This window comes from Crinia signifera, chromosome 1 (genome assembly GCF_055691185.1).
Source record: "Crinia signifera chromosome 1, ASM5569118v1, whole genome shotgun sequence".
NCBI classification, from domain to species: domain Eukaryota; kingdom Metazoa; phylum Chordata; class Amphibia; order Anura; family Myobatrachidae; genus Crinia; species Crinia signifera.
In genome coordinates this window covers 67,252,159-67,269,661 of record NC_139217.1, presented here as the reverse complement: position 1 = coordinate 67,269,661, position 17,503 = coordinate 67,252,159, and the positions used below count along the sequence as shown (strand labels likewise).

The 17,503-nt window shown below is 44.0% G+C and overlaps 1 protein-coding gene across 1 annotated transcript in view; it reads right to left on the bottom strand.

Annotated features, from left to right (window-relative positions):
- The window catches only part of CCKAR (cholecystokinin A receptor), a 31,138-nt gene that overhangs the window by 11,644 nt on the left and 1,991 nt on the right, over positions 1-17,503 (bottom strand). The window contains exon 3 of the mRNA XM_083159591.1: positions 4,443-4,704. Coding sequence (XP_083015717.1) covers positions 4,443-4,704 — 262 coding nt within the window. The remainder of the gene's footprint in view (positions 1-4,442; positions 4,705-17,503) is intronic.

Here is a 17,503-nt window from a genome sequence, read left to right as displayed (position 1 = left end):
GGGTCAATTGGGCTATTTAACATTGTTCCCTATGTAAAATCGTGGTAATCGCGTCGGTTGCATCGCATGCAATTTTTTTGGCCGCATGCGATGCGACCGATGCAATTTACATTTTAACATGCATTTCTATGTAAGATCGCGGGCATCGCATCGGTCGCATCGCATGCCATTATAAACAGCCAGCCAATCAGCTCCTACCTGCCATTCACAGACTGTGTTTGAAAAATGTCAGACAGGAGCTGATTGGTTGGTTGTTTATCACTCTCCATTGTACAGGTTGAGTATCCCGTATCCGAGTATCCGTTATCCGAATTATTCCGAAAACCAGACATTCCAGAAAGAGAAAAAATATATTTTTTTTGCTAAAAACTCACTGGGGACATTTGTAACAGCACTACTGGTGACATGATATGTAACTGGCACTATATACTGTATGTGCAAGAAAATGATTGCTTGGCATTCAAATTCAATATCTGAGATAGTACACAAATTTAGTTTCATGTTTTGAAACCTTGTTTTTTGAACAAATAAAATATATTTGTGTGTATTTTATGTGGTAATAAAATATATTTGTGTGTATTTTATGTGTTTATACAGCATACATGCAAGGGAATGGGATCATTCGTCAGACTGCATTTAGGTCTACAGTCATTAGGTCGACCCCACTAGGTCGACTGGCAGGAAGGTCGACCTGACTTAAGGTCGACATGGGCCAAGGTCGACATGACTTAAGGTCGAATTTGCATAAAAGGTCGACAAGAGGAAGGTCGACTGGTCATAAGGTCGACATGGGTTTTTCACTGTTTTTTTATCCGAATGTCGACACAGTCGACATGGACACAGTTGGCAATGAGAATCGGACCCTCGCATCGCTCGCTTCGCTCGCGATGCTTCGGGCACGGTGCCTCGCTGCGCTCGGCACACTATTTTATTCTCCCACCACGCCCTAGTGGATGGTAGGGCATGAAATACCGCCTGTCGGCACATGTCGGCTCAAAAAACAGTGAAAAACCCATGTCGACCTTATGACCAGTCGACCTTCCTCATGTCGACCTTTATGCAAATTCGACCTTAAGTCATGTCGACCTTGGCCCATGTCGACCTTAAGTCAGGTCGACCTTCCTGCCAGTCGACCTAGTGGGGTCGACCTAATGACTGTAGACCTAAGTTCATTCTAATAGATGACCGCATCCCCATGCAAGATACTTCAAAATACATAATTGAAATATTAAAATATTCCGAAATACGGAATAATCCGTTATCCAAAATTCTCCTGGTCCCGAGCATTTTGGATACGGGATACTCAACTTGTATCACTTTTGAAGCTTAATGCACCTGGCCCTATGTGTGCTGGTAGTTTTAGTGTTCCATAAAAATTACAGATTGCACCACAGCAGGGGTTCTCAAACTCGGTCCTCACGGACCCAACACATTTCGCATTTCCAGGTCACCCGGCAGGTGCACAAGTGTATTCATTACTTATTGACATATTTTAAAAGATCACAGGTGGATCTTATTATTTCACTTGTGATTCTGTGAAGAGACCTGGAAAACATGCACTGCGTGGGGTCCTGAGAGTGTAATATTCTACTTCTTCTCATACAGGGCCTGATTCTGGTTCAATCGCAAAAGCAAACTCCCTCTTTAATGGACAAACCCATTTGTACTGCATGTGGGGCAGATGTAACATGTGCAGAGAGTTAGATTTGGGTGGGGTTTGTAAGTCAAACTGATATCTATATTGCAGTGTAAAAATAAAGCAGTTAGTCCGGGATACGGTCATTGGGTCTACAACAACTAGGTCGACACCACTAGGTCGACATGCAGCAAGGTCGACATTGGTTAAGGTCGACATGGGTCTAGGTCGACATGACATTAGGTCGACACAAGCATTAGGTCTACATGGGCTAGGTCGACAGTCAAAAGGTCGACATGGGGTTTTTCACTGTTTTTTTGAGCTGACATGTGCCGACAGGCGGTATATTATGCCCTACCATCCACTAGGGCGTGGTGGGAGAATAAAATAGTGTGCCCGAAGCATTGCAAGCGAAGCCAGCGATGTGAGGGAATGCGGTGCATTTCAAACTGTGTCGACATTCGGGTAGAAAACCAGTGAAAAACCCCATGTCGATCGTTTGACTGTTGACCTAGCCCATGTCGACCTAATGTCATGTCGACCTAGACCCATTTCGGCCTAGTTCCATGTCGACCTTGACCCATGTCGACCTTAACCCATGTCGGCCTTGCTGCATGTCGACCTAGTGGTGTCGATCAAACAATCCACACCAGTTAGTCTTTACCCTGTACAGAAACAAAATAACACCAAAATCTAACTCTCTCTGCACATATTACATCTGACCCACCTGCAGTGCATTTGTCCATTAAAGAAGGAGTTTGCTTTTGCAAGTAAACTAGAATCAGGCCCATAGCCTAATGTGTCCCTGTAATCTCAAGCTCCCATGTGTTGTTTTCTGGGTTTTCCCATTGGGCATGCTATATGTCCAATGAGACGATCCTGTCAATGACAGCATGCATTCTAAATGTGGCATTCTCTATCGTTATATCAGTCATGCCATTGGCTAGTGTACACATCCTCTAATGCAGTGGTTCCCAATCCCGGTCCTCAACTACCCATAACAGTTCAGGTATTCCAAGTCACCCAGCCGGCGCACTCTGTATCACCAACTGTCACATTTTGAAAAATCCTCAGGTGACCTGGAAAACGTGAACTGTTGTGTGTACTTGAGGACCTGGATTGGGAACCACTGGTCTAATGTGTACCCAGCCTTAGTGGTTGACTTACACTGTATTTCCTCCATAGGCCTTAGAAAAGGGGTGGCCAAACCTGTCCTCAAGATCTACCAACAGTTCATGTTTTTCAGGCAACCTGTGGATCTATAGTAGGAATGAATGCAGCATGTTTGTAAATGTGACAGTTAGTAATGACTACAGCTGAGCACCAGCTAGGTGATTTGGAAAATGTAGACCGTTGGTAGATTTTGAGGACCGGTTTGGCAAGCCCTGCTTTAGAATGTAAGCTCTCAGGAGCAGGGCCCTCTCTCCTCATGTGCGTTTCTAAGTATATATCTCTACCACCTTGGTAATTGTGCCAGTGTGCTGTCCCCTGATGGAACTAGGACAAACACAAAATACTAGCGCTATAAAAAAAATATATAGAGAGAGAATTTTTCCCTTTGTACTCAATGTGGTGGTCCCCTGCAGCGTTTTAAAAAAGGAATGCTTAATCCTTAGTGGTAGCAAAAAAGACAAACAACATGAAAAAACTGTGCTAGGGACTACCTTAATATAGTAAGATTTATTATCTAAATACGGATCACTGGCCAGTGAATATTAAAACGATAACGTATGGGTAACGATCTGAGGAAGACGATGATACCGGAAGGAGGCAGGGAAAACGCGTCATCGCTGATTGTTGATCGCTGAATGCTTTATTAAAGGTCCATCTCTTAAAACCTTTCTGGAGTATAAGGAGGCTCTCTTAGGTACCTGCCAATACAACAAAAAAGCCATTTCCAGCTTGCTCCCCCAGCCTGCTAAACAGAAATGTGCAGTCACAACTGAAGATATCTAACTGGGGTTTGGAAACTAACAGGACCTTATTTTTTGTCTGGCCAGACACACCAGGACTGGTAACGTTACCACTCATTTTTAACCTATTTTTATCCCCTTTTTTTAATTAATATGCTTACAGTCACTAACATGCATGCTTTTTTGCAAAGAAATGGTTAACACCTTCTGCAAAGTCACTATACTGTAACATTAACATCCCAGCTGCAAACTGTTAAGTTTTGTGTTTTAAGTTAACCTTTTGGTGTACTAATGTATTGTTAATTATTAATATTTTTTAATATTCACTGGCCAGTGATCCGTATTTAGATAATAAATCTTACTATATTAAGGTAGTCCCTAGCGGAGTTTTTTCATGTTGTTTGCCCTGATGGAACTGTCTTTTTTTACCATGTACTTGTCCTAAATTGCCTTGTACTGTAATTCGTTATTCTCTTGTTTTTCGCTCATCTGTGTATTGTCAGGCGCTGTAAAACTCTTGTGGCACTATATAAACAATAATAGTAATAACAACAGGATATGTGCTTCATAGATGGTGCTTGCTGCTTTTGGTATAACATAAGTGGCGGCATTTAAGCCTCATAATCTCTGCTGGCAGGTAAGTTCTAAAGATATTAGGAATTATTTTGTCCTTGCTTAGTTCCCTGACCATTGCACAATCCGAGCACCATTGAAAAATAACCGCATGGATTACTCCATTGAAATAAAAACACTTAAGCATCTGCAGGCCGATGTGCATCATTCAATGCAACTTATCAAATGATTCATTTTGTGCTGTGGTTATAAAGCTTTTGTACATGGTTAACTATTCATACCACCTGTAGAGTGCTTTCATATAAACAACCAATGCTTACCATGACTGTTGGCTCTCGTCGCTGGGCCACTCCAGACGACACATGTGTCCCACTGTATTTTCAAACTTTGTAAATGGTACCAGTTTGCTATAGATTGGGTACGGTGACATCATTGAGAATGAAAGAAGCCAAGTAACCGCAATCACCTTCAGCGCATGTGACTTTGTCTGCCATACTCTTGACTGTAACGGCTTACAAATGGCACTGTATCGCTCCAGGGATATGGCAACCAGATTGAATGTTGACACGCTTACAGAGATGCCTATCCAAGGAAACAAGTAAACATTGTTATCTACGATGCTAAGTAAACCGGTCGGCACCACAAGATACAGCTGAATAGCCAATTTTTTATGGTTGTATTCAAGATTAATAAGACTTCCTCTGTAGACATAAAAAAATACAATCTTGGATAGACATGAGATAATAAAATTCCACGTCCAAATTAATGAAGATCCCTCTGCAGGGAATGTAACTGGCATATATATCAAAAATTGATTACAGCTAGCATTATAGTTAGACTCTTTTCAGATGGCATATACACAGAGACCCCACGGCAATCCGCCACTAGCCCTGGAAACTCTCAGCCGCTCTCGGCACACAGGTATTTGGTCGCTCTCTCACTCGCGATCGGGCATACGGCAGTCCTGCTATATCCATGTTCAACCGGAGAGTGTATGCCGTGATAAGCCAACAGCAGAAGTGACCCACTGAACTTATTCTATTCCCGGCAGCCAATCCAACCTCTCTCATCCTGAATCTGCTGCGGCTGCATGGCTCGTGAAAGCAGAAGACTGGTTTGATAAACCTAAAGGGCCACTAATCTGCGACTAGCTGTCATTACTTTTCCATGTGTGTGTGTTCCATCTCCTTTTCTTTGCCAGTCATTTACAATGGTCTGATATGAAATAAGGCACACATAGCTGTATAAAAAACTTTTCTATGTTTCTGCTTATATTTCTTAGTTTCAGACACCCTCTCATTGGCAATTGACATCTGTCTTGCAATGTCGAAAAGATAACAGGACAGTGGCTGTTTTAGCAGAAAGCCGACAGCAGAAGTGTTATTCTTCACTATTTTTTGATCAGATAACCAATCCTGTTCCTCTCATCCAGAGCCCGCTGCAAGTTTTGCATGACTCTAATACACCTTTCACACCAGAAAAGTCCCTGCATTTTCTAGTGTGAGAAGGAGGCGGGGAGGAGGCCGGCAGGAGGTGGTCAGGCGGCAAGATGTCAGCAGAATGGCGCTGGAGGCGGGCAGGAGGTGGACACTACTTGCCCTGGTTGCTGGTCCTCGGTGCAGGCCGGGGATCCACACAGGCGGCAGGCGCAGATGGCGCAGCTCTCCGGCTGCAGTGAGGGCACCGGGGAGCTGCATCATCTACATACGCCGCCTGTCCTGTCATCTGCACGCGACGCCTGTGTGGATCCCAGTCTGACAGCAGGCACTGAGGACCGGAAACCCGGGTAAGTACCCCTGCCCCTTTCACACCAGCCAGGACCCCGGGTTGAACTCGGGAACAACCCTGCTCAATAGCAGGGTTGAAATCCCGGGAAATTTTCCCAGGATTTTGGCCCAGGAACCTTACACACCAGCGCTAGTCGCGGTTTGTTCCCTGGCCCAAGCTGGGAATTTAGGCTGGTGTGAAAGGCGTATAAGGCAGTAGAAAGCTGGTCTCAAGAATGGAAGGCAATCACACACATTAAAAGGGAAGATAACCTGATTACTAACAGGCTACTACGTTATTTTCTAAACATTGTTTCCTTTCTGCACAAAAGAAGGCGCTTACTGATATAAGTGCTGAATAATGAATGCCAATGTTTTGTAAGCCCTCTATCCTATTTTCCAGGGAAAATATGTACTGTACTGTATGTAAGCATATGAATATATATGTACATGTACAATGCCAGTACAATAATATGTCTACTCAGTTTAGACTGATTTCACTTGCTTAGGAGTCTCCATTCACAACCTAGGAATTGACAAATCTAATGTGATTAATTCATATTCTTTTACCTCAGGACAGAAACAAGAAATATCTCTGTATAATTTAAGTCAAAAGTTTGATTTATTCTCTCAACTGGGCTCTCAAAAGACATTGTGCATATGTTCTGTGAATTTTAACAAAATATTGTTTATTTATTTCTGTGTTACCCAAACTTTTATTCTAACCTTCCTGTTAAAAGTTACCTTTTATGAATAGAAACATACATATCAAAGAGTGGCCCCAGAAAAGAGTCTTCTATCTCTCCCGTATTTTTTCAACTTATGTTGGGGAGCAACACCAACTCTGACCATTTCACCCGCTTATCGGACCAGATTAAAATGTAATTGGTTTAAAGGCATCTCAGGCCACACCCACCACACTTGGGGACAAGCCTATATTGGATTGTTCCTCCTTTGGAGGGGTAACCTTGTGCGGAATCCATTCCCTAAATTATAGTTAGCCCTGCTACTTATCTGTTAATGGATAAAAGATTAAGAAAGTGATAAAATCCTGCAGTCCCTAAAAATATATAAATTTAGTATATTAGTAGTAATAGCAGTTCTGGAAATTATCAATCACCTTGCACAGTATTTGATGTAACGTGTGCAGAGAGTTAGATTTGGGTGTTGTTTTTTTTCTGTGCAGGGTAAATAATGGCTGCTTTATATTTACACTGCAATATATTTATTTTTACACTGCAAATCTAACTCACTCTGCACATGTTCCATCTCCCCCACCTGCAGTGCACATGGTTTTGTCCATTAGAGAGAGAATTTGCTTTTGCAAGTCAGCCAGAATGAGGCCATATATGGAGCCTCATGAATCAAAACTAATTAATGAAGCAATTCAAAAAATATATATTTAAGACAACAGTTCTTATATATGGTATGAACTGTCAGCTTATATGTGTCGTTTTGGTTGTATATTAATTTAATATTCTTTTTTTTTAATCACAATTATTATTATTGAGTATGAGTTGTTAAAATTCAGATCTCACCATGGCCCTTATTCTGAATCGTGCGGTACGGCCCGCGTGCGGCCGTACCGCCGATGTTTTCAGTCTGCACATGCGCAGAGGTCAATCTGCGCATGTGCAGCCCAATTCGCCGCAGACGTAGTTCGTCCGCCGCAAAGGGGGCGTATAGGGGCGTGAGGGGCTTCATACCCTCATTTCCCTATGCATACGCCCCGCGTTTCATGGGCGTTCCCATGCAAACGCGGGGCGTATGCATGCTAATGAGGGTATGACGCCAGTGATGGGGGCGGGAAGCTGACGTCGCCGGATGTCAGCTCTCAGCCCCCATACAAGCTATCACACGGACGATTGTCCGTGTGGTCTCAGCTTGCGGGACCTGGTGGGGCGTGCGGCCCTGCCTTCGATGGTCGCCGACCATCGAATGCAGGGGGCAGCTCCCACCATGGTGGAGGCGTACGCCCCACCATTTTCTTGCGGATCGCCAGCCGTCCGTGTACGGACGGCCGTGGCGATCCGTATCGTGGGCGGGGATTGGTTTGTGCGGCCGGAGCACCGTGTGCGGCTCCGGCCGCACAGATCTGAATAAGGGCCCAGGAGGCTAATCGTGTACAATTAATAAGGGACCTCTATGTCCTTTACTTTACTGATGAAGCGAAAATCCATCTGTGATTTTTTTCAAAGTTATTGGATCTTATTAATTTTATGCAGTTTTTAAGGTAATTTTATTCTTTATAGAAAATAAAGCTATTATAATGGAAACTGGAATGTTCCATTAATTGTTTGTATCTTGAATGCAGCATACTGTTGGAATACTAATTACTAATGACGCCAATAAACATCGAAGGGTGAGATCTATCTCAATTAAGTATAAGACATTTTTAAATGAAGCACAAAAACACTTTAATTGAAGGTGGTCAATCATTTATTTACAATTCCTACTGATCCAGGATTGGCTATATTGAATGTTTCTAACTGTATATGTGTAGGGAGCATATATTTACCAGTCTAATTTGTTTTCATTCATCTCTCTTGATTACAATATTAATTAATTTTATAATAATAAAAATTCATATTATCAATTTTCCAGTCGCGTGGCCCTCTCTCATATATAGTTTTTGTATGGAATACTAATTAATTCAAGTTGAAATCCTTTCATATCCTTAAGGCAGTATTAATAAATACTAAATTGTTGAAATGATTATGCGATTTGATCGCATGCGATCGCATACGATTTTGCACTGAAAAGCATCCAAATGCATTGGAATTAGTATTAAACATGTTCAATGGCCCCCAAATGGCATTTTTGAGGCTGTACCACCCCCACTATCAACGCAAACCCGAAGCGTGGCGAGCGGCGGCGGTACGCGTCCTACGACCTTTTCCTACCCCCACTATCCACGTCGGCGTGGAGTTGAGAATAGAAAGTGTGGCGAGCGGACGCAGACACCTGTGAAGCCCGTGAGGGGACGCGTATACCTGTGAAGGTATCCACGTGCGCTCGCCACGCTTCGGGCTCGGTGGCTTGCTGCGCTCGCCACACTTTCTATTCTCAACTCCACACCGACGTGGATAGTGGGGGTATGGAAAGGTTGTAGGACGCGTACCGCCGCCCCCCGCGGGCTCGCTGCGCTCGCCACGCTTCGCGTTGATAGTGGGGGTGGTACAGCCTCAAAAATGCCATTTGGGGGCCATTGAACATGTTTCATACTAATTCCAATGCATTTGGATGCTTTTCAGTGAAAAATCGTATACGATTTTTTCGCATACGATGGCCATCGTGGGAGCCGTGATAATCCACAAGTACCTAGTTTTCTGTATGGAATACTAATTAATTCAAGGTGAAAGCCTCATCTGCACAAGGTCACAAGGTGAGTGCTAGTGGTCTCGGAACCAGGGTCAGTGATACCCAATGCGGCCAACAGACCCCTGTGTGCACCCAAAATGGGGTGTGGACTCACATAAATGGGGCGTGACCTCACAAGAGCTCCCACGTTACATCACTCTGGGGGTATGGCCTTGCAGAAGCTCCCATTCTTCCTCACTTCAAGGGTGTTCTCAGCACCCCGTAGATCATGGGTCTTCAAACTGTGGCCCTCCAGATGTTGTGAAACTACAAATCCCAGCATGCCTTGCCACAATTTATCACTCTCTTATAGCAAAACTGTGGCAAGGCATGCTGGGATTTGTAGTTTCACAGCATCTGGAGGGCCACAGTTTGCACACCAATGCCGTAGATGCTGGGCTGCCCCAAGAGACTTGAACTGCACTGCTGGCTCCTTCTAAGTAATAGGAGCCAGGTGCTACAGTATAATGACGCACTGCAAAACCTGAAGTCACTGAGATGTAGCCAGGGTTTTGGTGTCACCCTTTCCAATTGGGCCCCTTGGGTGCTGCCCGTACCCCTCGTGGTGGTGCTACTGGTGCTGGTATCCATAATTATTACCTGTAGTGAACCATGGGACATAGACGGTAGACAATCAAAACACATTCAGGGAAATTTAATACGGTCTGAATTTGCAGAGGTCCAGCATTTTAGCCAAGATTGCCTGCATCAGCCAGTCACACGATCAGCCTACTGAGGTGATACAAGATCACTGCTATCTACTAATCTATCTGACGTTCTATTTATCTATTATATTCTTACAGCATTTACATAAAATTAAGCTTTCCATACACAATGATAAGTCATATCTGCAGATACAGCTAAAAACTGATAGTTCTATACAGGCAGTGACACACCAAACCTCACTAACATCACAATAGCTGTGTAAGATAATAGTCAGAAGGTAAACTAGTAGCCTAGGCTAGTAGTGAACAGGCGCCTAATAGGGTGGTTTGTCAAGCAGCTCCTCTAGGGGGTGTCAGGCCCCTGTATATCGTGTATAAGGAAAAAGCAAAGTGTGGAGTGCTAAAAAATGGTTTGGATCAATATGGTATAATAAAATTAACAATCTATTTATTACATAGTATAGGGTGGAATATATCCACTAAAACAGGTATATAGCCCTGTACACAATTACAGGTCAAACTTTAAAAAGAAATATATATAATAACATTTGAAAATTGGGTACTTGTGAGTTATCCGGGCGTCCGATTTTTAAATCGGGTCGGATCGGGACATCGCATCGCATCGCATGCGACCATCGGATGCGATGCGATGCGATGCGATGACCCGATTTTTCCATAGGAATCAATGTTAAAATGGACTGAGTCCATTTTAACATGGAATTCAATGGGAAAAAGGGTCCTTTTCATACCCCTACTATCCAAGTGGGCATGGAGTTGGATATAAACCTGTGGCGAGCGTAGCGAGCCACCGAGCCCGAAGCGTGGCGAGCGGACACAGAATACGTCCCCTCGCGGGGCTCGCTTCGCTCGCCACGCTTCGGGCTCGGTGGCTCGCTACGCTCGCCACAGGTTTATATCCAACTCCATGCCCACTTGGATAGTAGGGGTATGAAAAGGACCCCTTTTTCCCATTGAATTCCATGTTAAAATGGACTCAGTCCATTTTAACATTGATTCCTATGGAAAAATCGGGTCATCGCATCCGATGGTCGCATGCGATGCGATGCGATGCGATATCGTATCGCATCGCATCTGATTGTATGCCTTAACTTAAGGCATACAATCAAAAAATCGGACGCCCAGATAACTCACAAGTACCGAAAATTGAGTGATAAGATGGGTATATTACTTATAGGCTGGATACTTGAAGAAATGTCCTTATTGGAGGTAGTTGGTATTATTGTGCGGTCTGTGGCTGTTTGCAGGTGGGGTCCATATACCTTGCCGGATAAGTGACGCTGGAGGAAGGGTATTAGCCCACTGGAATTGTGGGTATCCTCGACGACATGCGCCCCTGCGATCCTTAGTATGCAGGTGGTGGTGTCCCCAAAGGTGGATGGTACCAGGTGGTAATAATGTCCAACAGACAGTCCAGTATTGGTGTACCAGGAATATACTCCAAGGATCAAGATATCCAAATTGCCAGTAACCCAAATAAAATCAGCATAAAATCAGCAGGTGCTCCCTGTGGATTACTGGCAATTTGTTTTAAAAGCATTCTCTGTGTGCCTCATTAGCATGTATCCAGATCTGATTTTTGTGCTCATATTTGTGTTAATGTTAATAACATTTATTTATAGGTAGAGCGGCGTCATAAAGTAACATCAAAATGACATAAATCTTGCAAAATCAGAAAAGATAACCGTAACACAAACAAACCAACGTATGGCAGGTTTCTATCTTGCATGGAAACCTATACATAGCTGTAGGTGAATAAAGCATTTTGGCATGACATTGGTATGTCACAGTGCTGTATATAGCTGCAGGTCCGGTTTTGTATTACTAATACAGTGCTTTCACTGACGTACAGTAAAGGACCTCGCCAATAGCTGCATTGTCCATTTTCAGTGGGAAATGATTAACAGTTACCGAATGATAATGTTGTACTCTGATGCAATAGGAACGGGTGTGAAGGGAAATGGCTCTTCATGTGTGCAGGCGGCTGGGAAGACATGCAGTGCCTTCCATTAATGTGCTCACACCACGACTTAAAACAAACACAATTTTCCACACAAATAGAAGCATATGGCTACAAGATGTGTGACATGCCGGCTCGTGACACATCCTGCAAAAACTGTGACCTTCCCAAAACCCAAACGTGATTTATTGACTTTCTCCCATATGTAAAACCTCTTACGTTTCTTATCCTGACTTTTTCAAATAATATATATTTTTTTTTAAATGCAACTCAGGACAAATTATATTTGCCTGGGGGCCTAATTCAGCAAATTGAGCGATTATCAAATGACTTTGCAACTCGCATGGGACCAAATATCAAAAAAATATCTATACAAATATCGAAAAAATATCCATACACACAGATGTGCGCCATTGTCCTAGGGGATGGCAGACATTTTTGGAAGGCCATTCTTAAAGATTCCATGCCACCTGCACGGAATATGCAGAGACCCCCCTCCCCCCCTTCCGCCGTTTGGCCTGCGGTGGCCTTTTATACACCACTGCCCATTACACTCTCACAAGTCAGAGCGGTTATGTTGGGTACACTCTGGACAATACATGGCCCATTCAATTGAATGGGCGACATATCATGGGCACTTCAGCAGGTGTGTACCCCCAATATGTGGACAATGTTGTTTAGACATATTTGGGTTTATTTACTTAGATGGGAATTGTATTGAAGATGGGATGTTGATTATAGCAACCAATCAGAATCTACTTCTTATTTATTGAGCAACTTCTAGAAGATAATAGATAGAATCTGATTGGTTGCCCATAGCAACATCCAATCTTCAATAGAACTCCCATCTTCGCAAATTAACCCCATTGCGTCAGCCATGCAGCACAGCTGATGGCCGATATATTGGCACATAGTGTTGTATAGCCTTTTTTATACTTTCCCATTTCCAATCGGAGTCCTTGTGGATGGTAAAGTGTGCCAAGCAGAGTACCTCCCTCAAGACACACTGGGGCAGATGTATTAAGCCTGGCGAAGAGATAAACTGGAGATAAAGTGGAAGGAGATAACGCACCAGCCAATCATCTGTGTTTAAAATATGACAGTTGGGAGTTGATTGGCTGGTGCGTTATCTCCTTCCACTTTATCTCCAGTTTATCTCTTCGCCAGGCTTAATACATCTGCCCCAATGTCCCACGGGCGGGGGGCAGTTTGGGGGGAGTCGGAGATCACTTAAGCAGAGCAGCGTGATTGTTAAATAGATGCTCGGCATCTTTACGGTGCAAGGAGGGAGGCGGGGGCTGACCAGCACCTCGGGGAGAGTTGGACACGCCCCCAAATTGATGAATTGCACCTCCTCTACCAGAAGCCCCACCCATCAGATTTAAAGCCCCACCTCTTTTCAGGTTAGTCGCGGTAAGTCCCTACTTACAATCTGCTAAAGTTGGGAGGTAAGTAAAACTGAGGTGATGTTGCCTCTAGCGACTAGTCAGATTGTGTATATCATGGCATGTGGAAAACAAGGTGTATACAGAAGGTCTAACAGCACACGGTGCCACTGACAAAAATAAAATAGAATATGAACATAGTATTAAGAATTTATTATAAAATATAGCTATCCTTATATAGAAAACATATATAAACATTGAGCTCCTGAGGAAGGTGTGGGGTTGCAGTACTAATGCATTGAGCCACTTTGTTGCTACTACAGCTCCGGACCAGCCAAACAACTGGAGGCCATACCTACACCGTCACCGTACCTTTCCCATTGCGAGGACATCTTGCTAAACATGGACATTCCAGGAGGGACGCCCATCTTTTGGGTTATTACTAGCCTCCAGCTGTGCATTATACTCCAGCTGGGCATTACACCATAACTTTACATTGACACTACGTTGTTTTGAATAATACCACTCGCCCAATGCCCTCCCTGGGAGTGGTTCAACTTACGCCAATTCAATTGATTGACTTATCTACAGTCGTTTTCTGATATTGCCCATTAGTCCAAAGAAGCAGGCCATTTTGAATCTCATTTTTACCTATATCACATGATTATTTTTACTTGAGCTCAAACTGTGGGGATAATCTGCTTCACTCGCAAAAGGCACAATCACTCTCAAATAGACAAAACTATATGCACTGCAGGTGGGGCTGATGTAACATGTGCAGAGAGAGTTAGATTTGGGTGTTTTATTGTTTCTGTGCAGGGTAAATACTGGCTGCTTTATTTTTACACCGCAATATAGATATAAGTACAAACCCCACCCAAATCTAACTCTCTCTGCAAATGTTACATCTGCCCCACCTGCAGTGCATATAGTTTTGTCCATTAGAGAGTGTTTGTGCCTTTGCGAGTGAACCAGAATAACCCCCTGTATGTTTATATATGTTTTCAACTGTTTTCTATAAGAGGATAGCTATCCTATTTTTATAATAAATTCTTGATACTATGTTCATATTCTAATTTAAATTTGTCAGTGATGCTGTCAATCAGCAGCTTACAGCCGGTAACTGTTTGGCTGCAGCCGGTAGAGAATGTTTCCCAGCAGCTCTGATTTTGTGTAATTCACAACCAAAGCAGCCGGAGAGAAATCTCTACTAGCCTCACTACAAGCCAGAGGCACCAGCAAACCCCTGCTCGAAGGCCCCTAGAACTGTGGGGCCCTAAGGCAGCTGCCCAATAAGCCCATGTGCTAAGATGGACCTGCCAATGAGGGAGACATTGTCATGGGGAGATCCGCTCTGCAGTGCTCAGAACAGGTTGGTCTTTTGGAGGACCAATGTGTTTATTTTATTTGTACCGGCAGGCTGTCCCACCACCCGTTCCTCCAGACGGCGAGGCGGGCAGGAAGCAGGGACGCATGCGATCCATCACAACGGATCGCATGTGACCCTGCACTCTGTCGGGTGTCCGTACACTGCTGCGAGACATCACAGGCAGTGTATGGGCACATCAAGGTTTGTTTTATCCCTTCTTCTGCTTCTTCTCCTTAGAACCCCCCCCGGTACTTATGTAATATCTGGTCTCCCGTTTTTCTTATGAGACCACGTCCCCTCGCGGGGCTCGCTGCGCTCGCCACACTATATAACATCAACTCCATGCGTAGTTGGATAGTAGGGGTATGAAAAAATGGGGTGCATTTAACATGGGAGCCCAGATAGTACATAAGTACCACCCCCCCCCCCCCCCACACACACACACACACACATACAACGGCTCCAGATATGACAGAGATTGGGCAGGTTTGCTGCCGCGAGAGAGCAAATACCCTGCAGCACCAACACAGGGAATGTATAACAGCGGTTCAGGGAATGTGGGTAATGGTGCTGCTGGGGTGCGTCATTAGGTCGACAGTAAAAAAGAATGACCTTTTGAATGTCAACCTTTTTGCTCGTTTCGACCTTTTGACCATATTGACCTAATGCGTGACAACCGTTTTCTTGTGTCAACCTTTTCACTGTCAACCAATAGTGGTGGACCTTTAGACTGTCAACCTTTTTACTGTAGATCTAATGCTCCGTTCCCGTCATGGTAACCCGGCACATACTAGTACAACAAAGCTTAACACAGACAATGCAGACAGTTCTGTTGGTACTTGTGTATTAGCAGGGCGCCCAATTAGCATACGTACGCTAGCGTAGGAAAATCGCATCGCATGGGCCGTTTTAGTGCCGTGTGATGCGATTTTCCTATGTAATTACACTGCTCTGTTGGCCCCGGCGGATCGCATCGCTTCGCACCACATCGCACATACATGACTGCCCGGCACACCCACATTATACCTAGGCATGCTGTAAACTACGTTCTGCCCATTCTATTAGTACAATCACAAGGTGGTGTTTCTTGTTACTGGTATTTTCTTTGTTTTACTTTTTATGAAATAGGATTTCAATGTCTGTGGTACTAATATTGGTAACTGAATATTACTGTATGAAATGTTGGTCTGGATTGTGTATTCCAACACGTGCTCACAGACACATTGGGGTTTATTTACTAAGATGAGAGCTCTATGGAAGAGGGGCTGTTGCTATGGGTAACCAATCAGCTTGTACTTCTTATTTATTATTAGCACCTTCTAGAACACGGGATCTCAATCCGGTCCTCAGGACCCCACACTGTGCATGTTTTCCAGGGGTTGGGATCGTTTGGTCTACAGCAAGTTGGTCGACAAGTGTTAGTTCGACAATGTTAGGTCGACATGGGGAAAGGTCGACATGGTTCTAGGTTGACATGGCTTTAGGTTGACAGGTCAATAGGTCGACACAAGCAATAGGTCGACAGTGTCTAGGTCGACACAAGCAATATGTCGACAGCGTCTAGGCCGACAGTCAAAAGGTCGACATTGGGGTTTTCACTGTTTTTTTACCTGAATGTCGACACAGTTGACATGGACATAGTTTCCAGTGCACCGCATCCCCTTGCATCGCTCGCAATGCTATTTTATTCTCCCACCATGCCCTAGTGGATGGTAGGGCATGAAATACCGCCTGCCGGCACATGTCGGCTCAAAAAAACAGTGAAAAACCCCATGTCAACCTTTTGACAGTCGACCTAGACCCTGTAGACCTAATGCTGGTGTCGACCTAAACCCATGTCGACCTAGAACCATGTCGACCTATCCCCATATCGACCTAACGGTGTCGACCCAACGCTTGTCGACCAACTTGCTGTAGACCCAATGACCGTATCCCGTTTTCCAGGTCTCCTCACAGAATCACAAGTGAAATAAATAGATATTTTAAAATGTGTCAGTGAGTAATGAGTGCACCTGTGCACCAGCCGGGTGACCTGGAAAATGGGAACTGTGTGGGGTCCTGAGGACCGAGTTTGACAACCACTGTTCTAGACTATAATAGAATCTCATCAGTTCCCATCTTCAATAGAACTTGCATCTCAGTAAATGAACCAGATTGTTCTGCACATAGTAACTCTATTATATCCATGTGATTACTATGTAAGATCCTGTATAGGATTGCTATATAGATGTACCAAATGAGCATAATGCAATGCGATCAGAACCTAATCCAATAGTAACATACCCGTCACAGAAATGTCCTATGGAGCTAATAGCTTCTGGAGCATGTCATTACAGTTATCATCTCTAGTTTGCTATTATTATTATTATTATGAAGACAATCACTAACCGCTGTTCTACTCTCACTGGCAATGTGATATGAGGTCTAACGAGATCAGGCACTACATTCCACATTTTTTATTTATTTTTAGACTGTAAGCTCTTGGGACCCGTCCTGTCTCAGTACACATCTGCTCTGTGTCCTTGCTGTATGTTTGTACCAAATATGCTGCCAAACAAGCAAAATAATATCTCTAGGCATGAAAATATTTATTTTTTGGGATACGGTCATTTGGTCTACAGTATGTTGGTCAACAAACATCGGGTCCACACCATGCGGTCGCCATGGGTCTAGGTCGACAGGCCATTAGGTTGACACAAGCATTAGTTCGACAGTGTCTAGGTCAACAGTCAAAAGGTCGACATGGGGTTTTTCCACTGTTTTTTTGAGCCGACATGTGCCGACAGGTGGTATTTCATGCCCTACCATCCACTAGTGTGTGGCGGGAGAATAGGTGTACGCAGCAAGGCATCGTGCTC